Source organism: Eriocheir sinensis, chromosome 13 (genome assembly GCF_024679095.1).
Source record: "Eriocheir sinensis breed Jianghai 21 chromosome 13, ASM2467909v1, whole genome shotgun sequence".
NCBI classification, from domain to species: domain Eukaryota; kingdom Metazoa; phylum Arthropoda; class Malacostraca; order Decapoda; family Varunidae; genus Eriocheir; species Eriocheir sinensis.
In genome coordinates this window covers 9,390,409-9,412,908 of record NC_066521.1, presented here as the reverse complement: position 1 = coordinate 9,412,908, position 22,500 = coordinate 9,390,409, and the positions used below count along the sequence as shown (strand labels likewise).

The 22,500-nt window shown below is 43.0% G+C and overlaps 1 protein-coding gene across 2 annotated transcripts in view; it reads left to right on the top strand.

The window, feature by feature from the left end:
* The window catches only part of LOC126997949 (uncharacterized), a 155,839-nt gene that overhangs the window by 42,377 nt on the left and 90,962 nt on the right, over positions 1 to 22,500 (top strand). For both annotated transcript variants that reach the window (XM_050859205.1, XM_050859206.1), the window contains exons 3-6: positions 5,626 to 5,799; positions 7,419 to 7,562; positions 16,402 to 16,671; positions 21,399 to 21,452. In XM_050859205.1, the coding sequence (XP_050715162.1) occupies positions 5,626 to 5,799; positions 7,419 to 7,562; positions 16,402 to 16,671; positions 21,399 to 21,452 (642 nt within the window). The remainder of the gene's footprint in view (positions 1 to 5,625; positions 5,800 to 7,418; positions 7,563 to 16,401; positions 16,672 to 21,398; positions 21,453 to 22,500) is intronic.

Genomic DNA, 22,500 nt, shown 5'->3' with positions numbered 1-22,500 from the left:
TCATCACCACCACTTATTTTTCATCACCACTGTCATCACCACCACTTTTTTCATCACCATAATCATCACCACTCTTTTCATCACCACTTCCACCCCCACCGCTTATTTTTCATCACCACTTTATCATCACCACCACCACCACTGCCCCTTTTTTTCATCACCACCTCCACTACCACCACTTTTTCATCACCACTCATCATCACCACCACTTCTTTTCATCACCACCTTCAGTACCCTGACCTACCACAGTCTTGAACCTCCAACACTCCTCCCCCTCCACCACCACCACCACCACCACCACCGCGGGTCGTTCGATATGACCTTAAAGCGGAGAGACTGTCGAGGTTCTGTCATGCACGTCTCCTCCTCCTCCTCCTCCTCCTCCTCCTCCAACCTCCTCTTACCTCCCTTCTCTTCCTCCATGGTAGGAGTGACTATAGGGGGATGGGAGAGGGAAAGGTAAGGTAGGGAGATTAAGGGAATGGGGGAGGAAAAGGTAGGCGGTGTATAGAATTAGGTTATGGAGTTGTGATGAGGTGAGGGAGGGAGGAGGAGGTGGAGGAAGAAAGGGAACTGAATAGTGTATGAAGGGGGAGAGGGGAGGGGAAGTGAAGGGGAGGAGATCTTATAGGGAAGTAATAATCACGACATCACGAAAGAGAGAAGGGAGGAAAGGGGGGGTGAGGGGAGAGGACGGGGAATGGAGGGGAGGGGAGAAGAGAGGAAGGGGACAGAGATCGGCTTACACCAGAGGGGCTTAGAGGGGAGGCTATGGGCAGAATCTCTTCCCCTTAGGGAGTGGATGTTGGTGATCAGATTTGGGAAGGGGAGGGAGGGAAGAGGAGGGGAGGATGGGGATGAAAGGGAAGAGAGGGAAGGGACAATAGTGATCAGGTTTGGGAAGGAAAGGGAGAGAAGGGGAAATGAGGGGTAGAGGAGAGGGGGAAGGGAGGAGGTGGGGAGGGAAAGGGAAGGAGGGGTAAGGGAGGAGAAGATGGGGAGGGAAGGGGACGTAGTGATCAGGTTTGGATGTGAGGTAGGAAAGGAAGGGGAAAAGGTGGGGAAGGAAGGGGAGATAAGGGTGGGGAGGGGAAGGATGGGGGAGGAAAAGGGGGGGATGGAAAGGGGGGTGAGGGGTACGGGAGGAGAGGATGGGGAGGGAATGGACTGTGGTGATTCGGTTTGGGAAATGGAGGGGAAGGGAAAGAGAGGAAAGGGAGAATTAAGTGGAGTGGGAAAGAGAGAGGAGGAGGAGGAGGGGAGGGGTAAGGAAGAGGAAGAGAACGGAGTGGAAAAAGAGAATGGGGTGAAAAGGGGAAGGGAAAGAGAGGATGAGATGGGGAAGGGAGGGGAAGAGAGGGGAAAAGGGATTAACACTTGATTTTGACGGGAAGGAAGGGGAGAGGAAGGGAAGGGAAGGGAGACCAGGAAAGAAGTAATGTATGAAGAGGAAGGGGAGAGAGAGGGGAATCTGAGAGGGTGAGGGGATTTGTGTCGGGGAAGGGAGGGGAGAGGAAGAGGATTAGTGAAGGGGAAGGGAAAAAAAGGAAGGGGAGAAACGAATTGAGGAGGAAGGGGAGGAAGAGATATTTAAAAGGGGAAGGGAAGGGAGGGGAGAGAAAGAGGAGAGAGGAATTGAGGAGGAAGAGGGTATACGTGAAGGGAGTTAGAGAGAAGAAGGAGAGGAAGAGGGAATGTATGAAGGGAAGGGAAGGGAAAGGAAGGGAAGGGAAGAGGACGGGGATTTATGAATGGGGAGGATGTAAGAGGAAGGGAGTAGGAAGAGGATGTGAGGAGGAAGAAAGGGGAAGGGGAGGAGAGGAGGATAAGCAAGGGAAGAGGAAGGGAAGAGAAGGGAAGGGAAATGGAAGGGAAATGGAAGGGAAATGGAAGGGGAGAAATAAGATAAGAGATAAAGGAAGGGGGGAATGTATGTATGTATGAGAGAGAGAGAGAGAGAGAGAGAGAGAGAGAGAGAGAGAGAGAGAGAGAGAGAGAGAGAGAGAGAGAGAGAGAGAGAGAGAGAGAGAGAGAGAGAGAGAGAGAGAGAGAGAGAGAGAGAGAGAGAGAGAGAGAGAGAGAGAGAGAGAGAGAGAGAGAGAGAGAGAATGGGAGGGCTAACGACTCTCCAGGATGAGTGGAGAGAAGATTTCCTTGCCCTGGAGAGAAAGAGAAGGCTTGGCTTGGCGGAGGAGAGGGGGGAGGAAAGGGAGGATAAGGAGGAAACACGGAGGAAGGGAGGGAGGGAAAAAGAGGGAAGGGGAGAGGAAGAGGAGGAAAGGAGAGGGAGGAAAGGCGGGGAATAGAAGGAAGGGAAAAAGGGGGAAAGGGAGAAAAGGAAAAGGAAAGGAAAGGGAGGAAAGACGGGGAATAGAAGGAAGGGAAAAAGAGGGAAGGGGGAGAGGAAGAGAAGGAAAGGAGAGGGAGGAAAAACGGAGAATAGAAGGAAGGGAAAATGAGGGAAAGGGAGAAAAGGAAAAGGAAAGGAAAGGAAGGGAAGAGGAAAGGAAGAGAAAGAATGAGGAAGGAAAGGAAAAGGAGAGAAATGAAAAGGAAGGGGAAAGGTAAGGAAGGAAAGAGGGATTGAATGAGAGGGTAGGAAAGAGAAAGAGAAAAGAAAGGAAGGAGTTAGGAAGAGGAAGGAAAGAAGGAGAGAAGAATAAAGGTTCTCTCCATCTTCTTTTCTTTCACTTTTTCTTCCTCTCTTTCCTTCTTTCTTCTTTTGAGTCTCTTCTTTTTTTCTTATATTTTCTTTTTAATCCTGTTTTTTTTTCTTATTTCTTCCCCTCCTACTTTTTCCTCTCTCATATTTTCATTCTCAATATTTCACAGATTTCCAGGTTTTCCCCTTTTCCCTTCTTCCTTTTTTCTCCTTTTTTTACTTTTCAACCCCGTTTTTTCCATTTTTTCAGTTTTATGTTTTTCCTTCGTTTCCCCTTCTTTAAAAAATTTCGCTTTTATTTCCTCTCTTCATCTGTTTTATCTTTCTTTTATCATATCTTCCCCTATTTTTTAATATTTTTATCATTTCCATATTTATCTCCTTTTTCTCCTCCCACTCTCTTTCTCCTTTCTTTCTTTATCTCCTCGTCCTGTTCACCCTTTGTCCCTCTCTTCCCCTCTCTCATTTTCCTCCCTATTCATTCCTTCCCTCCTCTCCCTTTCTTCTCAACCCTTCACTGACCTCCTTTCTTCTCCCTCTTCATCTCCAGACCATCATCTTTCTCCCTATTGAAGTTTCCCACATTTTCCTCCTCCTCCTCCTCCTCCTCCTCCTCCTCCTCCTCCTCCTCCTCCTCCTTAACCCTTCTTTCCCCATTCTCATGTTGTTGTTCTCCTTCATTTTTCGATTCCTCACGACAGCCCATTTCGTCTCTCTCTCGAAATCCTCCTCCATCTCAGCCCCATTCAAAATACCTCAAACCGAACTCTTGCTCAACCAACCTTTTCCTACCTCCTCCTGCTCCTACCCCAAGCCCTCTTCCTTCTTCCCTCCTCCTTCCCCTCTCTTTCTCCTCCTTCAGCCTCTTTAGTAATATCTCAAGCTGGACTGTTGCTCATAACCGTGCGAGTCCTGAAACTGGCCGAGCGGAACCAGCTGTCCACCGCGCGGCAACATTACGACCAATACGTAACGCCGGGAGACCAATATTGCACTGATCTAATGCTCCCTCCGTTAGGTGTCTTATTCGCTGAGCTGGGCCGAGGCTGGGCGGGCGGAGGCGGGACGGGAAAGACTCGGAATGAATACGTGGTTTGGAAGGAGAAAGGGAGCGAGGAAAAGGAGATGGGAGAGGGAAAGATTGAGAAAGAAGAAGATGAATAGCAAGAGGGAGAAATGAGAAGAGAAAAGGTAGAGGGAAAGATGAATATGTGAATAGAAAGAGAAAGAAAGAAGGGTGAAGGGAGAGAGAAACACACAGAATGAGTACGTGGTTAGGAAGAAATAGGAGAGAAAAGGAGTGAGTGAGAAGGAGAAGGGGGAGGGAAAGACAGAGAATGAATTGCTAGTTGGAAAGAATAATTAAGGAAAAAGTAAGATAAGGGAGAAGGAGATATAGAGAATGAATGCGTGGTTAAAAAGAGGAAGAAAGGAAGGAAGGAGCAGAAGGGAGAGGAAAACAGAGAAAATGAAGACATGGTTCGGAAGAGGAGGAAGAAAGGGAGGGAGGAAGAGTGGGAGAGACACAGAATAAATAGATGATTAGGAAAAGGGAGAAGGGGAAGAGGGAGGAGGAGAAGGGAGAGGGAAAGGTAGAGAATAAATAAGTGGTTAGGAAGAGGAGAAAGGGAAGGAGGAGGAGGAGAAGGGAGAGGAAAAACCGTAGAATAAATAGGAAGTTAGGAAGAGGAATAAAGTGAGGGAAGAAGAAGGAGAAAGGAGAGATAAAGACACATAAAGAATAGAGGATTAGGAAGAAGGATAAAAGGATGAAAAGAGAAAACTAGGGAATGACTGAGAAAGGAGGAGGTGATTACAAATATGAATAAAGGGATGGAGTTAGAGAGAGAATATGAAGGACTGAGAAAGAAACAATTAATAAAAAAGAGATAAAACAAGGGACAGAAAGAGAGGACATGGGGAAGATGAAAAAACGAATAGATGATAAGAAAGAAAAAATGGAAGAACAGGAGAGACAGTAAGAAGGAGGAATTGAAGGATGGAAAAAAAATAGGAAAGAAAAAAGGACAGATGGAAAAAGAAAGAGATGGTTGAAAAGAGGAAGAGAAGGATGGAAGGAGTTGCAGATAAAAGGAAAAAGAGAGAACAAGGATAAAAACGGAAAACTAGGAATAGATAATGTTAAGAGAAATGTGAGAAAGGAAGAGAAAAGAGTGAATTAATAGAAGCAGAGAGGGAGAAAGGAATAAATGGTTTGTGGAAAGAGAGAGAGAGAGAGAGAGAGAGAGAGAGAGAGAGAGAGAGAGAGAGAGAGAGAGAGAGAGAGAGAGAGAGAGAGAGAGAGAGAGAGAGAGAGAGAGAGAGAGAGAGAGAGAGAGAGAACGTGACACTGAAGAAAAGAAGGTCAGAAAAGGGAAGAAGAAAAGGAGGATTTTTAGAGGAATAAGAAAAGAGTAAATGATAAAAAGAAAAATGCAAATAAAAGAAGAAAAGAAACAGGAATAGGTCTAAATAAAAAGGGAGAAAGATAAAGAAACTGAAAGCGAAAGCAGGAAGAGGAAAAAGGAAAACGAGGAAAATTAATCTGGCAACAGCGGAAGACTTTAAGGTGGAGGAGGAGGAGGAGGAGGAGGAGGAGGAAGAGGTAGAGGAAGAGGAAGAGGAAGAGGAGAGTCAGAAGAGGAGGGGGTGGAAAAATAGGACGAAGAGAAGGTAGCGTGTGTGTGTGTGCGTGTGTGTGTGTGTGTGTGTGTGTGTGTGTGTGTGTGACTTTGAGGATTGAAAGTCGGGAAAAATGGAGGATACGTGTTCGGTCTTTCAGCTTACACACACACACACACACACACACACACACACACTCACACACCTTTCCTAACCGTCTCCTATAACATCCTCACCACCTAAGGAAAAGAAACACACAAACAGCCCTCCCCACCCACCCCCATACACACACAGCACTCTTCGTATAACCATCTCTCTCCCTCTCTCTCTCCCTCCCGCAGGCGCTGAAGAAGGCCCACAAGCGGACGCGGAAACTGTGGCTGGAGATGTACCCCGACGAGCCGTTCGACGTGATCCTGGATGGGACTCAACCGGTGGCGCTGTCGCAGTACACCTCCCTCATTAGCTACGACCTGGAGGCGGCGGTGGGCAGGCAGAGCATGTTCTACTACCAGGTGAGAGGGAGAGAGAGATTGTTAGATAGATAGGTGGGTTTTTTTTTTTTATACAACAAAGGAGACAGCTCAAGGGCATAAAAAAAGGAAACAATAATAAAGAAGCTGTCCTTAGCGCTGGTAGACTCTCTTATGGGGCCTCTTAGAACTTAGACGACCCCAGCTTGTTAGTGGCGCAGGTGAATTATATTTATAGTGGCTGCCGTAATGTATGCCTTCTTCTTGGCCCATCCTGCCCCCCTGTGCTTCTCCTGGTCAAAGTCGCTGAAGTTAGGGTTGGTTGAAGATTTCGGCAGCATAGATAGATAGATAAACAGATAGACAGAAAGGCTAAGCATATTCTAATACCAGCTGAGAGAGAGAGAGAGAGAGAGAGAGAGAGAGAGAGAGAGAGAGAGAGAGAGAGAGAGAGAGAGAGAGAGAGAGAGAGAGAGAGAGAGAGAGAGAGAGAGAGAGAGAGAGAGAGAGAGAGAGAGAGAGAGAGAGAGAGAGAGAGAGAGAGAGAGAGAGAGAGAGAGAGAGAGAGAGAGAGAGAGAGAGAGAGAGAGAGAGAGAGAGAGAGAGAGAGAGAGAGAGAGAGAGAGAGAGAGAGAGAGAGAGAGAGAGAGAGAGAGAGAGAGAGAGAGAGAGAGAGAGAGAGAGAGAGAGAGAGAGAGAGAGAGAGAGAGAGAGAGAGAGAGAGAGAGAGAGAGAGAGAGAGAGAGAGAGAGAGAGAGAGAGAGAGAGAGAGAGAGAGAGAGAGAGTGAGAGAGAGAGAGAGAGGGTAGTTATCTCCACCCGAAATTGACCTCTCCTTTGGCAACTCTTTACTTTTTTCTTTTGTGGGAGCGGCGAATGCTAATGTTTTTTGTGTATATTTTTGTTGCCCTCGGCATTGATAAAAAAATGTCCGCTATAAATAGGCCCACTAGATAGGTAGATAGATAGATAGATGGATTTATAGATAGATAGTCAGATAGATAGGCAGGTGAGAGAGAGAGAGAGAGAGAGAGAGAGAGAGAGAGAGAGAGAGAGAGAGAGAGAGAGAGAGAGAGAGAGAGAGAGAGAGAGAGAGAGAGAGAGAGAGAGAGAGAGAGAGAGAGAGAGAGAGAGAGAGAGAGAGAGAGAGAGAGAGAGAGAGAGAAATCCTAATATACTGAAAAAATCTGAACCCTTATTAACATATCTAACATTTTGCCTTTACCCTCCTCCTCCTCCTCCTTCTCCTCCTCCTCCTCCTCCTCCTCCTCCTCCTCCTCCTCCTCCTCCTCCTCCTCCTCCTCCTCTTCCTCCTCCTCCTCTTCCTCCTCCTCCACCTCTTCATCTTCCTTCACGTACCGCCTTTCCTCCTCCTCTTCCTTCCTTCCCATCACTTCGTCAACCACCACTGTCTTCTCCTCCTCTTCCTTCTCCTTCTCTTCCTCCTTCGTCATCGTTCTCCTCCTCCTCCTCCTCCTCCTCTTCCTTCTCCTTCTCTTCCTCCTTCGTCCTCGTTCTCCTCCTCCTCCTCCTCCTCCTCCTCCTGATATTCCTCTTCCATCTCCTCATCTTCGTCCTCCTGCATCCTTCTCTCATTACTCACAACCTCCTTAACCTCCTGATCTTCCTCTCCTCCTCCTCCTCCTCTCCTCCTCCTCCAGGTGTCGCTGCCGCACTGCCTCATGAAGCCTTACCTGAAGGAGGCGGTGGAGCGCTACAAGAAGTTCATCTACCTGAAGGCGACGCACCCCTCGGAGTTCCTGGTGCCCTGCTACGACATGGATATCGTCTGGCACGCCCACATGGTGAGTACCGGTGGGGGAGGGGGGGGGAGGGTGCTTTATTGGCGATGGTGGTAGTAGTTGTAGTAGCAGTAATAGTAGGAGTAGTTTTGGTAGAGGTAATAGCAGTAGTAGTAGTAGTAGTAGGGGTAATGAATGTAGTAGTGTTAGTAGTGTAGTAAGTAATATAACGAGTGAAGGAATGAAGAAAGGAAGATAAGAACGATAAAGAAAGAAAGGGGACATAAGAAAGATAATGAAGAAGAAGAAGAAGAAGGAAAACAATGAATAAAAGAATGAAAGATTTAAGGAAGGAAGGATGGAAGAATGAAAGGAAAGGAATTGTAAAGAAAACCAAGAAAAAGGAAAAAAAACATGTGAGAAAAGAAAGAAAAAGTGCAATAATAAAAACAATAAAGCAGTAAACATTTTCCTTTCGTGTTGAGAGAGAGAGAGAGAGAGAGAGAGAGAGAGAGAGAGAGAGAGAGAGAGAGAGAGAGAGAGAGAGAGAGAGAGAGAGAGAGAGAGAGAGAGAGAGAGAGAGAGAGAGAGAGAGAGAGAGAGAGAGAGAGAGAGAGAGAGAGAGTTGTATTAGTAGCAGTATTAGTAGTAGTCACAGTAGTAGTAACAGTAGTACTATCAAGGCTATCAAATTGCCCCGGTCGCGTTTCATGCTCAATAAATCGGATCGTCTGTTTGTAAGATCTAACCCTCCTTTTGGGATCCGCTTTCAGGAGTTGGGTTGGAATGCTTTATAAATCGGTCCTTTGAGTCACTTTTTTTTTTCATGTCTCCTTTTCATCGTTTTTTGTACTTTTTTTTCACCTTTGTTATCTCTCTCTCTCTCTCCCCCCCACTTGATATAGTTTTATGTAATTTCCTTGTTGTTTGAGTTGCTATTTATCTTTTTTTGTCGTAGTTCTACCATATTAATTTTGGCATTATTTTATTCTGCACACACACACACACACACACACACACACACACACACACACACACACACACACACACACACACACACACACACACACACACACACACACACACACACACACACACACACACACACACACACACACACACACACACACACACACACACACACACACACACACACACACACACACACACACACACACACACACACACACACACACACACACACACACACACACACACACACACACACACACACACACACACACACACACACACACACACACACACACACACACACACACACACACACACACACACACACACACACACACACACACACACACACACACACACACACACACACACACACACACACACACACACACACACACACACACACACACACACACACACACACACACACACACACACACACACACACACACACACACACACACACACACACACACACACACACACACACACACACACACACACACACACACACACACACACACACACACACACACACACACACACACACACACACACACACACACACACACACACACACACACACACACACACACACACACACACACACACACACACACACACACACACACACACACACACACACACACACACACACACACACACACACACACACACACACACACACACACACACACACACACACACACACACACACACACACACACACACACACACACACACACACACACACACACACACACACACACACACACACACACACACACACACACACACACACACACACACACACACACACACACACACACACACACACACACACACACACACACACGAAATTATGTATGCAGGCCGTGTATGTGTTTTCAACTCTTGTTTGTTATAGTTTGATGAAGTAATTAGTCTGCGTTTGTAGCCGAGTATTATTATTATTATTATTATTATTATTATTATTATTATTATTATTATTATTATTATTATTATTATTATTATTATTATTATTATTATTATTATTATTATTATTATTATTATTATTATTATTATTATTATTATTATTATTATTATTACTATTATTATTATACTTATTATTATTATTACTATTATTATTATCATTAGTAGTAGTAGTAGTAGTAGTAGTAGTAGTAGTTGTAGTTGTTGTTGTTGTTGTTGTTGTTGTAGTGTTTGCCTTGTTATTCATTTTTCACGTTTCAATCAAGACAAGTGTTTAATATTTCTCTCTCTCTCTCTCTCTCTCTCTCTCCCCCCCCACCATCCCTTAGATCGAGAAACTCCCTCACAAAACTCTAAGGCCTCCTAACACGCGGCATCAGTCATTATTTTCCTCATTTAGACCAGTTTCAATTTTGTTTTGCTAATTTTTGGGACAAAGTTCAATTAATATGGAAATGGGTTTCAAGTCGGACCGGGAGAGCGACTAAGGAAGAGGAGGAGGAGGGAAGAGGGAGAGAGGGAGGAGGCGATGGTGGGAGGGGGGTGGATACTGAAGGAGTGGAAGGAGAGGAGAGAGAGAGGGATTGAGGGTGGAGACAGTGACTGGGTGGAAGAATGGAAGGATGGGAAGGAAAGAAGGACTGAGAGAGTAGATGGTGGGGCATGAAGGAGTGTAAGTAGAGGGAAGGAGGAGGGGGAGAGAATATAAACAGAAATTAAGGTTACGGGAGGTGAGAAGAGAAGAAGAGAAAATGAAGAAGATGAGTAGAAGTAAAGGAAAGAGAAAGTCTGAGAAACTGTAGGAGGAAGAGAGGGAGTGGAAGGAGAGTAGTAAGAGAGAAGGAAGAAGAGAGAGAGAATATGTGTGAGATGAGAAGGGAGGAAGAGGAGTAGATACAGAGGAAATTGAAACTAAGGAGTAGACGAAGTGGAAGGAGAGGAGTGAGAGAGAAGGAAGGAGAAGTAGAATATGTATAGGAATAAAGAATGATGTAGACGAGAAGGGAGAGAGATTAAATATGACGAGGTTTGGTGAGGAAATACTAGAGAGAGGGAAGGAAAGAAAGAGGGTAGGTAGGAAGGAAAGGAGAGAAAGAAAGAATGATGGACGAAGAAAAAAAAAGGAAGGAATGAGAAAATAGGGAGTAAGAAAGAAACGAAGGAAGGAAGGAAGGAAGGTAGGGAGGAGAGGGAGGGGACAGAGAGGGAGGGAGAAATAGCACGGAAAAGAGTAAGGAAGGAAGGGAAGTATGCAAAGGAAAGAGAAAAAAAATAGTGGAAGAAGGAAAAGTGGAGGAATGCCAGAGGGAGGGAGAGAAGGACGAAAAAAAAGAAAATATAAAAGCGAAGAAAAATGTGAAAAGCGTGTAGAGGAAATTAAAAAGAAAACTATAGGAAAGAGACACAACTGATGAATATATGAGAATAGAAGAATGGAGAGAAGAGGAACTATAGAAGAATGGAAAAAAGGAAAAATAATAACATTGACTGAAAGAGAGAGGGAAAGGTAGACGGAGAGGAATAATGAATGGAAAAGAAAATAAGACAAACGAATAACAAAAGGAGGAACAAAGAGGGATTAGAATTAGGACCGTAATCTAAAAGGAAGAAAAGAAAGGAATGAATAAAGGAGGAGACGGGAAAATGAAAAGGCTGGATAAAAGGGTTGAATAAGCGAAGAGGGGAGAGGGCGATAAAGAGAGAGGGAAAACGAAAGCGGGAAGAGAAATAATAATGATGAAGTGATGGAAGGAGAGAATATCCCGTAGAGTTTCGTACATTTTGAGAGAGAGAGAGAGAGAGAGAGAGAGAGAGAGAGAGAGAGAGAGAGAGAGAGAGAGAGAGAGAGAGAGAGAGAGAGAGAGAGAGAGAGAGAGAGAGAGAGAGAGAGAGAGAGAGAATTACATAGATAACCAGACCACACAGGCCCTAAGGCCCAAACTAGGTGGTCTGTCCTAAACCAAAGTGACAGTTGTTATGCGGCCACCATGACGTTGAAACTGACCTAGTGAACATTTAGATGGAGGAGATAGCGGTCAAGATTATTCCTAAACGATGCAATCGAGTTATACTGCACCACTGATGGTGGTAACCTGCTACAATCTCGAACGACAGCATTAGTGAAGAAGAATTTTGTGCAATTTGAGTTTAGCGCCATTATTTCTCGGTCGCGTCGAATCATCCATCACAAACAGCTTGGTCGGATCCACGTTGGTAAAACCGTTAAGTATTTTAAAGCACTCGATCAGTTTTCCTCTAAGGCGGCGTTTTACAAGAGAAAACAGGTTTAGATGCGACAGCCTTTCTTCGTAGGATTTGTTTCGTAATGAATTAATCATCTTGGTTGCTCTAAGCTGAACACCTAATTTAGCAATGTCTTTCGCATGGTGGGGAGACCAAAACTGCACGGCATACTCCAAATGAGGTCTAACGAAACTATTATACAAAGGTAGTATGACATCTTTATTCATGAATGAAAAATTCTCTTAATCAAACCCATCATCCTGTTTGCTTTTTTAACGGACTCGTTGCACTGCTGGGAAAACTTGACGTTAGACGCGACTGTGACGCCAAGATCTTTGACCGAGTGAACGCTTTTGATTTTAACGCCGCACATTTCATAGTCCTTTATATCTCCAGATGCAACCTGCAGAATCTGGCACTTGTTTATATTAAAAGGCATTTCCCATTTTTTCTGACCAATCTGATATTTTACGCAAATCTTGTAGGCTCCGCCTGTCACATTCCGTAAGTACCGCATTGCCGATTTTCGTGTCGTCCGCAAATTTACTAATGAAATTATTGAGACCAAGGTCAATGTCGTTGATGTAAATGACAAAGAGAACGGGTCGCAGGACAGAGCTTTGGAGGACACCACTAGAGACTGGCATCCACTCGGAGGTCACTCCATTTATTACAACTCTGCTTTCTATTGCTTAGCCAGTGCTTGATCCATTCGTGAAGCTTACCCCCGATGCCTATTTCGTTGATTTCATGAAGCAACTTATAGTGTGGAACTTTATCAAACTCCTTCTGGAAGTCCAAATAACATCATAGACTTCAAAAAGCTCATTATAGAACGTTAATAGATTCGACAAACAAGATCTGTTGTTACGGAAACCATGTTGCGAGTCCAGGATTAGCGAATTACACTCTAGGTAGTTAACAACTTTATCTTGAATAATTGTCTCAAATAATTTACCAATAACTGAAGTTAAGCTGATTGGCCAGTAATTATCCGGTAATTTTCGGTCGCCTTTTTTTTTAAATGGGTGTTACGTTAGCCATTTTCCAATCAGTAGGAACGATACCATGGTGCAAAGACATATTAAACAGCATTGTTAAAGGTCTGAGTATCTCTGTTAATATTTTTTAAGTAATTTTGGATATATTTTATCGGGTCCTGGACTTTTGTTAGTTTTAAGTGACTGCAGCGCTTTGAGAACCTCATCTGTACTGATTTCAAAGTCAGGGAGGGAATGACTGGGATTTTCAATAGTGTTAGGAACAGCAGCAGTATCGGTAGAATTACTATTAAAGAGAGAGAGAGAGAGAGAGAGAGAGAGAGAGAGAGAGAGAGAGAGAGAGAGAGAGAGAGAGAGAGAGAGAGAGAGAGAGAGAGAGAAAAGTGCTGTAACTGAAGCTTGAAACTGGTGGAGGAGAATGAAGAAAAGTGGAGGAGGAGGAGGAGGAGGAGGAATGGATCAATATGAAATGCCAAAAAGCAACACGAGAAGCTCACGAAAACGGGAAAAATGGAAGAGGAAGAAAAAAGATAAAAATAAGTAAAAAGATGAGAAATGCCGGAGCGAGACTCTTGCTGTTCCTCTTCCTCCTCTCTCTCTTCCTCTCTCTTAATCTTCTCTCCTCTCTTTTCGACTTTCCTTCTTATCCTTTCAAATTCCTCCTTTTCCTCCTCTTCTTCCTCATCTCTTTCTACCTTTCATGTCTTTTCCTTTCCTCTTTCCTCTTGATACTTCTCCCCTTCTTCCTCTTGTCTCCATATGTATTCTCGTTTTTATTTATCTCGTTCCTCCTCTTCTCTCATCTTTTTCCTTTCCTCCTCCTCCTTCTCTTTTCTCCATCTTAACTTTTCTTTCGCTTACTTATTTTTTTCCTTTCTCACATCTTTTCCTCTCTTCTTTTTTCTTCCTCCTTTCTTCTCTTCCTCCCTCTTCCTATTCTTTTCATCTTTTTTCCCTCTTATTTTTCCTTCCACTCATATACTCGTCACTTTTTTCTTATTTTCCTCCTCTTCCTCCTCCTCCTCCTCCTCCTCCTCCTCGTCCTCCTCCTCCTCCTCCTTCTTTCATCAAACTCCCCAGTGAATAAGAAGTATTGAAAAAAGGAAAAAAAGTTCAGTTTGTAACTAATTTTATCAGCATGAAGTGTGTTGGCTGATATGAATCTCTCTCTCTCTCTCTCTCTCTCTCTCTCTCTCTCTCTCTCTCTCTCTCTCTCTCTCTCTCTCTCTCTCTCTCTCTCTCTCTCTCTCTCTCTCTCTCTCTCTCTCTCTCTCTCTCTCTCTCTCTCAGGTTTATTAATTGTTTTACTCGTTGTTTATCTTGTTTTTTTTTTTCTCTCTAATGATGTATTTAGATTTAATAACCTTATCATGCTAAGTAATTTGATAGGCTGGGAAATTTGTTTAGTTACTAAGGGGATAATTCTCTCTCTCTCTCTCTCTCTCTCTCTCTCTCTCTCTCTCTCTCTCTCTCTCTCTCTCTCTCTCTCTCTCTCTCTCTCTCTCTCTCTCTCTCTCTCTCTCTCTCTCTCTCTCTCTCTCTCTCTCTCTCTCTCTCTCTCTCGGCTATTGTGTGAATTTAAGCAGATTAACACAAAAGAAAAAAACTTCACTCCATTATTGTTCCTTTTGTTTATTCCTTTTTTTTTTCTTCCTTACGTGTTTCTTGCTCCTTTTTCTTTCCTTTGTGTTTTCCTTCCTTAATTTCTTCCTTCCTTAATTCCTTCAACTGTTCATTCTTCGTATTTCTTTCCTTCCTCATCTTCTTCTCTTCTTATTCCTGCCTTCCTCCCTTCTTTTCTTTATATTACTTATTTCTCTTTTCTTTCTTCTTATTACCTCGTTTCTTCCTTTATTATTTCATTAATCGTATTATTAACTCCTTTACTTCCTCCTCATACGGTTTTACTTCTTCATATTTCTTAAGTCCTTCGCTTATATTTTTCTTCTTTCTCCTTTCTTTCCTTCTTTTCTTCCTTTTTCTTCTTCTTCTTTTCTTCTTCTTCTTCTTCTTCTTCTTCTTCTTTTCTTCTTCTTCTTCTTCTTCTTCTTCCTTTTCTTCTTCTTCTTCCAGTGTCTTCTTTTCCTCGTCCTCCTCGGAAAATATTCTCATACTCGACTTTTTTCCTCGTCAGAACTTTCCTTTTCTTCTCCAAACGGTCGCATCAGAATTCGGGATGACAAACGTAATCACAGTTTTCGGGGTGTTGGAGAATGTGTGTATGTGTCTGTGTGTGTGTGTGTGTGTGTGTGTGTGTGTGTGTGTGTGTGTGTGTGTGTGTGTGTGTGTGTGTGTGTGTGTGTTTGCTTGTGTGAGTTTCACCACAGCCTGATCACGAGCTGGGCTCGTCACTTCCAGAAAATACCCTTCCGATTAGAGCAACCTCATTATAGTCGACCTTCACACTACACACCCCATCCCCTTGCTCAAGGGGGGACAGTAAGTATTCCTTCTCAGCGGAAAAATCTTGGTCTGCGCGGGACTCGAACATCAGTCTGCCAGGTTGGAGTCTGACTGGGTAGAGACTTGATCCACTGAGCTATCGGAGCTGTGTGTGTGTGTGTGTGTGTGTGTGTGTGTGTGTGTGTGTGTGTGTGTGTGTGTGTGTGTGTGTGTGTGTGTGTGTGTGTGTGTGTGTGTGTGTGTGTGTGTGTGTGTGTGTGTGTGTGTGTGTGTGCGTGTGCGTGCGTGTGTGTGTGTGTGTGTGTGTGTGTGTGGGCGGGAGGCTGGCGAAAAATGTCTCGCGAAATTAATGTGTCTCTACCCTCGCTACCCAAAGAAAAAGTTTCTTTCTCATTTTTCTTTCTTTTTACTTTTTCAGAATGCATACACACAAAGAAAATGAAATTATAAATTAATGGAAGTGTTTTTTCTTTTTTCCCTTTACTCTTCATCCGTTTAAATTTTTAAAAAATGTTCTTCCTTGTTATTTCTTCTCTTTTTTTCAAGCAACTCCCCCCAAAAATATGATAAATATTAATCCCCGTGTTCACTTAACGTGTTCAATATATATATATATATATATATATATATATATATATATATATATATATATATATATATATATATATATATATATATATATATATATATATATATATATATATATATATATATATATATATATATATATATATATATATATATATATATATATATATATATATATATATATATATATATATATATATATATATATATATATATATATATATTGTATACGCTATTCAGACACAAAGGAAAAATAGAATAATGAATCGATTTTTTTTTTTTCCTGTACAATTCATCTTCTGTACCTCGCCGTCTTCCGTATAAATGATCTCTACCTCATCGTTTTCAACATCATTCTATCCTACATAGCTCGTCTACCTTTTCTACTTCTATATAATTCGTCTTATCCACCTCGTCCTTTTCTATAACTGATCTTCTCTTCCTCAACATGACTCAGATGCAGCTTCTCAATATGACTCACCTTCTATACTTACTCTTCTTCCATATAATTAATCTTCTCTTCCTTCTTTTATATTAATCTGATACACTTAAAAAATAAATACCATAATAAACTTTTCCTTCCTTCCTTCCTTCTCTCTCCTCTTCAGACACAAAAAAACAAATGGAATAATAGCTTTTACTTCCCTCCTCTCTTCCCTTTTCAGACACTTAAAAAAATAGAGAATAATAACTTTTCCTTCCTTTTCTCTTCCCCTCCTCAGGTTCATCCCAAGAAGTACCAGAAGGACACCCAACGCATCCTAGGCCGCATCCTCAACCACGACGACAGCATCAATGATCGCTCGCCGGGCTCCAAGCTCATGACCTCGGACAGTTCGACGCGGCGGCTCTGGGCCAAGACCTTCGGCGAGCACTTCTCCCGCAACGGCGCCATGTTCAGGGGAGACCCACCGGCCTGCGTCATCGAGCCCATCCCCGCTGAGTTCAAGAAAACCGCACTGGGGTCCGCCTTCCAGCTGCACGTCAGGAAGGTGAGGGATGGGAGAACGGGATGGCATTAATGGAGAATGAAAAAGCAAAAAAGGAGAATGGGATAGAAATTAATAGGAAAGTGAGGGAAAGGAGAATGGGATAGATAATATAATAGAGGTGACGGATAGGAGAATTAGGTAGCAAAAAAGAAGAATGGAATAGCAAAAAGGAGAATGGGACAAAAACGAGTATGGGATAACACAAAAAGGAAAATAGCATAGCAAAAAAGGAGAATGGGATAGCAAAAAAAGGAGAAAGAGAGGTAAATGGGTGAGGCTAGCATAGGATAGGATAGGCGTTACAGAATTAAGGTAGATTACGTAAGATTGAAATATGTTTGGTCAATTAAGTTAGGTTAGGGAGATGAGGTTAGGATTTAGATAGGAAAATAAAGCTTTGTTGTCAGATTCAGTTAAGATTATTTTAAATAGTATAGGTTTTGTTAGATTCGGTTAGGGATAGGTTAGGCACCGGGAGCTGTTAGACTTGAGCAGGATTGAATTAGGATGGTGAAGTTTTGTTAATTAAGTTAGGCCATATCAGGTCATGTTAGGCTAGATTACGACGAGTTGACATAGGGTTGGTTGAAGGTTGCTTAGGAGTTTAGGATAGTAAAAAGTGAGAATGGGATGTCAAAAATAATGTAATATCACAAAAGGAGAGTGAGGTATCAAAAAAGTAGAATGGGTTTGTAAAAAAGGAGAATGACATAGCAAGAAAAAAATGAGAATAAGAGAGCAAAAATAAGAATTGAATAGCAAAAAATCCGAATGAGATAGACATAAAATAGACATGTAGGTGAGGACTAGGACACTGGGATAGCGAAAAAGTGGAGAATGGGATAAGAGAAGAGAGAATGGGATAGCAAAAAGGAAAATGGGGTACGACTAGAAGGTTGGGATAGCGAAAAAGTGGAGAATGGGATAAGAGAAGAGAGAATGGGATAGTAAAAAGGAGAATGGGGTACGACTAGGAGGTTGGGATAGCAAAAATGGAGAATGGGATGAGAAGTAAGAATGGGATAGTAAAAAGGAAAATGGGGTACGACTGGGAGGTTGGGATAGCAAAAATGGAGAACGGGATAAGAGAAGTGAAAATGGGATAGCGAAAAGGAAAATAGGATAGGACTAGGAGACTGGGATAGCAAAAATGGAGAATGGGATGAGAAGTAAGAATGGGATAGCAAAAAGGAAAATAGGATAGGACTAGGAGACCGGGATAGCAAAAATGGAGAATGGGATAAAAGAAGTGAAAATGGGATAGCAAAAAGGAAAATGGGGCAGGAGTAGGAGACCGGGATAGCAAAAATGAAGAATGGGATAAGAGAAGTGAAAATGGGATAGCAAAAAGGAAAATGAGGTGGGACTAGGAGACCGGGATAGCAAAAATGGAGAATGGGATAAGAGAAGTGAGAAACGGATAGCGAAAAGGAAAATGGGATGATAAAAGGAGAATGGGATAGCAAAATAGAGAACGGGAGACCAGAAACGAAAATAGGGCAGCAAAAGAGAGATGGCTAGGCAGAATGAGGGTGGATATGGTATGAATAATATTAAGGCGCTTAGGCAAGTTGGATTTGGTTAATTTCGATTAGGTTAGAAAGCCACTCCACGTTTGGTTTGCTTAGGTTGGGCCAAATTAAGTTCAGAAGGTGAGGGAAGAAATTTTGGTTAGGTTAGATTAAGATTAGGTTAGGAAAGGAGGTTTTGTTAGGTTACATTGGGGTTAGGATAGGAAAGCGAGAGGAGCGTTGTTAGGTTTGAGTAGGGCTAAATTAGGAAGGGGAGGTCTTGTTAAGCTATGTTATATCAGTCAGGTCAAGATAAGTTGGAATGGGCGGATGTGTGGGTGGTTGAGGTTTGTCTAAGTTAGTATGGTTGTTAGTGTGTGTGTGTGTGTGTGTGTGTGTGTGTGTGTGTGTGTGTGTGTGTGTGTGTGTCATATTTTCATTTCCCTCTCTTTCTTCCGTGTTATTTGTCTTTTCTGCTTTTTACCGCCAGCAAAATAATTTCGCGGAAGGTATTGTTTTCAGCTGTGTAAATTGTTTTGTTTTGTTGTTGTTGTTGTTGTTTTGTCTGAAACGCGATAACTTTTGAACCGTTACAGCTAGGATGTTGAAACTTCATAGGTGGACTATTAATTGCCCCACGCAGGACAAGTTCGATTTTCAAGGTCAAAGGTCAAAGGTCAAGGTCACCGAGGTCAAAAATAAAGTAATCCTTCCACTGGCACGAGTTTTGAGAGGTGAAGCAGGGCAGGTCCTCGCCCAAGACTTAATTGCATATTTTCACATTTTGAGCACTCCGACCAGAGGGTGTTGGCAGCGGGCGGTTTGCACTTATTAGAGTGTCCAATGTCTAGTTTTGTATTATCTCTCTGAGGTGATGAAGGGAGCGTGTGTTTGTTTTGACGCCCAGAATAAGACGTTATGAAAGCGCCGCGTCGGGGAGTGAGGGAAGAATGGGAGGGCGTCATCGGAGGAGCGGGAAATGATTGTTTAGGAAGAAGCGAAAAAGAAAATGGGACAGCAAAAAAGAAAATGGGACAGTAAAAAAAGTAAATGGGACAGCAAAAAAAAGAGAATGGGAAACAAAAGAAGAGAATGGGATGATAAAGAGGAGAATGGGATGACAGAGAAGAAAATGGGATAGCAAAAAGGAGAATGGGTTATCAGAAAGGAGAATGGGATAGCAGAAAGATGAATGGGACAGTAAAAAGGAGAATGGGATAGCAAAAAAACGAGAATGGGATTACAAAAAAGGAGAATGGGAGAGAAAAGGAGAATGAAATAGGAAAAAAAGAAGAATGGGATAACAAAAAAGGAGAATGGGAGAGAAAGAAGAATGAGATAGGAAAGAAGGAAAACGAGATAGGTAAACAGAGAATGGGTAAGCAGAAAGGAAAAATGGATAGCAATAGGAGAAAGGGATTGCAAAAAGGGAGAATGGGATAGCAAATAGAAGAATGGGACATCAAGAAGAGTTATTAGAAAGAGAAAAAGAATCAAAAGTACAGAGGAGATGAGAGTCTGCACCACGTCGTTTTGAAAGTGAGAGAAAAAATATAAATGTTGGTGTTTGAAGTAAAGTAAAGGAAGGAAAAAGAATGTGATAGAAGGAGGAAGAAGCTTTATATTGAGGAAAAGCTAGAGAGACGAAGAAGGGAAGGAAAACATGTGGTGTGTTTGTTCAGAATAAGATAAACATAATTTTGAAAAGATGAAGAGAGGAGGAAGAAGAAATAATGAAAGAAAAGGGTGACGTATATTTGCCCAGAACGGAAGAATGAAGAAATATGAAAAGAAAACAACGAAGGAAGGAAAGAGGAATGGGAGGGAGGGTTGAGTAAAAAAAAAAAAAGAAGGAAAGAAATGCAGGCAGGAAGGACGGAAGGGAAGGAGGTATAAAAGAAAGTACGAACAGGGAAGTAGAAAGGAATAGAGAGAGAAATAAGAAAATAGGGAAGGAAGACACGAATAAAGAACAGAATGGAAAGATGGAGGAAGGAAAAAAACATGAAAGGAGAAAAACAATGAGGGAAAGGAGGGAGAGGAGAAGGAATAAGAAAGAAAGAAAGTAAAGCAGGAGAGATGGACAGAAAGGAGAGTGGGAGGGCGGGTAGGAGGAACAAGAAAGAAGGAAGAAGGAAAAAAAAAAATGAAAGAATGAAGAAAAAAAAAGAAGGAATGCAAGAAAGAAAGACGGAGGGAAGGAAGAAATGGAGGAAGAACTAAAGTGCTTTGGAGAAATTAAAGACAGAAACAGAGAGAGAGAGAGAGAGAGAGAGAGAGAGAGAGAGAGAGAGAGAGAGAGAGAGAGAGAGAGAGAGAGAGAGAGAGAGAGAGAGAGAGAGAGAGAGAGAGAGAGAGAGAGAGAGAGAGAGAGAAAATACCTGATGGAAGAAAGACGAGTATTGCAGGTTGGAGGAAAAGGAAGAAAAATGTTGAGGAAGGAAGATTGGAGGAAAGGAGGTAAGGAAGGAGAGCGGGAGGAAAGACTTTTAATGAATGGAGGAACTCACTGGAGGAAGGAGGAGGAAAAGAGGAGCTTGATGGAGGGATAATGGCCTAAGGGAAGAGAGAGAGAGAGAGAGAGAGAGAGAGAGAGAGAGAGAGAGAGAGAGAGAGAGAGAGAGAGAGAGAGAGAGAGAGAGAGAGAGAGAGAGAGAGAGAGAGAGAGAGAGAGAGAGAGAGAGAGAGAGAGAGAGAGAGAGAGAGAGAGAGTCAAGGAGGGAAGAGGAAATGCTGACACCGGAAAAGAAGGGAAGAGGAAAGAGGGAAAGGAGAAAGGCAGGAAAGTTTGACATATTTTTCCCAAACGTATAAATTTGACATGACGAAAGTTTTAATGCCGGGAAAACGTCATTCTGTGTGTGTGTGTGTGTGTGTGTGTGTGTGTGTGTGTGTGTGTGTGTACGTGGAAATGGTGGTCACTTCTTATATTTCTGCTTACTTAACTACTCCCTTTGTGTGTGTGTGTGTGTTTGTGTGTGTGTGTGTGTGTGTGTGTGTGTGTGTGTGTGTGGGTGGGTGGATGTAACGGGAAATTGTGGTAAGTTTTTATAGTCCTACTTATCTATTTGCTTTGTTTGTTTGTTTGTTTGTTTTGTGTGTGTAACTGGAAATTGTGATCAGCTTTTATATATTTTTGCTTTCCTACCCTGTCTTTGTTTGTGCGTGCGTGCGTTCGTCCGTGTGTGTGCAGGGTCTAATTGCTCTCTTCAACAGGTGGCCATTGGCGGGGCTCCACCTGGAACGCTTAAAATCAAACTAATTCACCAGGTAAGCCAATTGTGTCTCTAATGAGCTCGTGAGCCTTCCTTTAAACTTGTGAAGGTAAGTTTATGTACCTGTATCTCTCTCTCTCTCTCTCAATCAATAGATCATTCAATCTTTCCTTCCTTCTTTCCGTCTTTCCGTCCTTCCTTCCTTCAGTCATTCATTTATTCAGTCTCTTCTCATTCTTTCGATCCATGTTACCATCTCCTTCCCCTCCTTTGTCCTCTCCTCCCCTCTCTCCCCTTCGTTAACTCTTCCCTTCCTTCTCTGTCTTTAGATTCCCCTCACCCTCTTTCCCCTCCCCTCTCCCATCCCTTCACTCACCCCTTCATCCCTGAGTTGTGTCTACCAATAAGTCAACCCTGAGGTCCTTCATAACATCCAATAGAGTGCGCAGGTCAGGAGTTTTGGGTCATACAGGAAGGTAATGCGCTCACGGACTTCTTGGTGGATCAAAGAAAGAGACCAGGGCAAGTATGCGATCATTTTGCGAGTTCTTGAGGTTATGATGAGGAGGAGGAGGAGGAGATGCAGGAGGATGAAGAGGAAGAGGAAGAGGAAGAGGAGGAGGAGGAGGAGGAGGAGGAGGAGGAGGAGGAGGAGGAGGAGGGTGAAAGAAAAGACAGTGTGGGAGTCCTTTTTTTTCCTCTTCTCACTCCACCTCTATCTTTCGCCTCCTTCTCCTGTGTTTCTCTTCCTCCTCCTCCTCCTCTTCCTCCTCCTCCTCCTCCTCTTCCTCCTCCACGTGTATTTGATTCGTCTGAGGTCCTAAAAAGGTGAACAGTACATTGCAGTCCGCGGTGAAAAATATCGTGCCAATCAGGAGTTCATTGTGTGCGTCACCGCGGCGAAGAGGTGCAGAGAATAGCGGCAATTTGTTGTGTGTATCATGTGTCAGGGGCGGGAGAGAGAGAGAGAGAGAGAGAGAGAGAGAGAGAGAGAGAGAGAGAGAGAGAGAGACGGACAGACATATATACAGACGGATAGACAGAGACAGACAGACAGACGGTTTTAGGAGCAGCAAGTAGCGGGCTTTTTTATTATTGTTTCC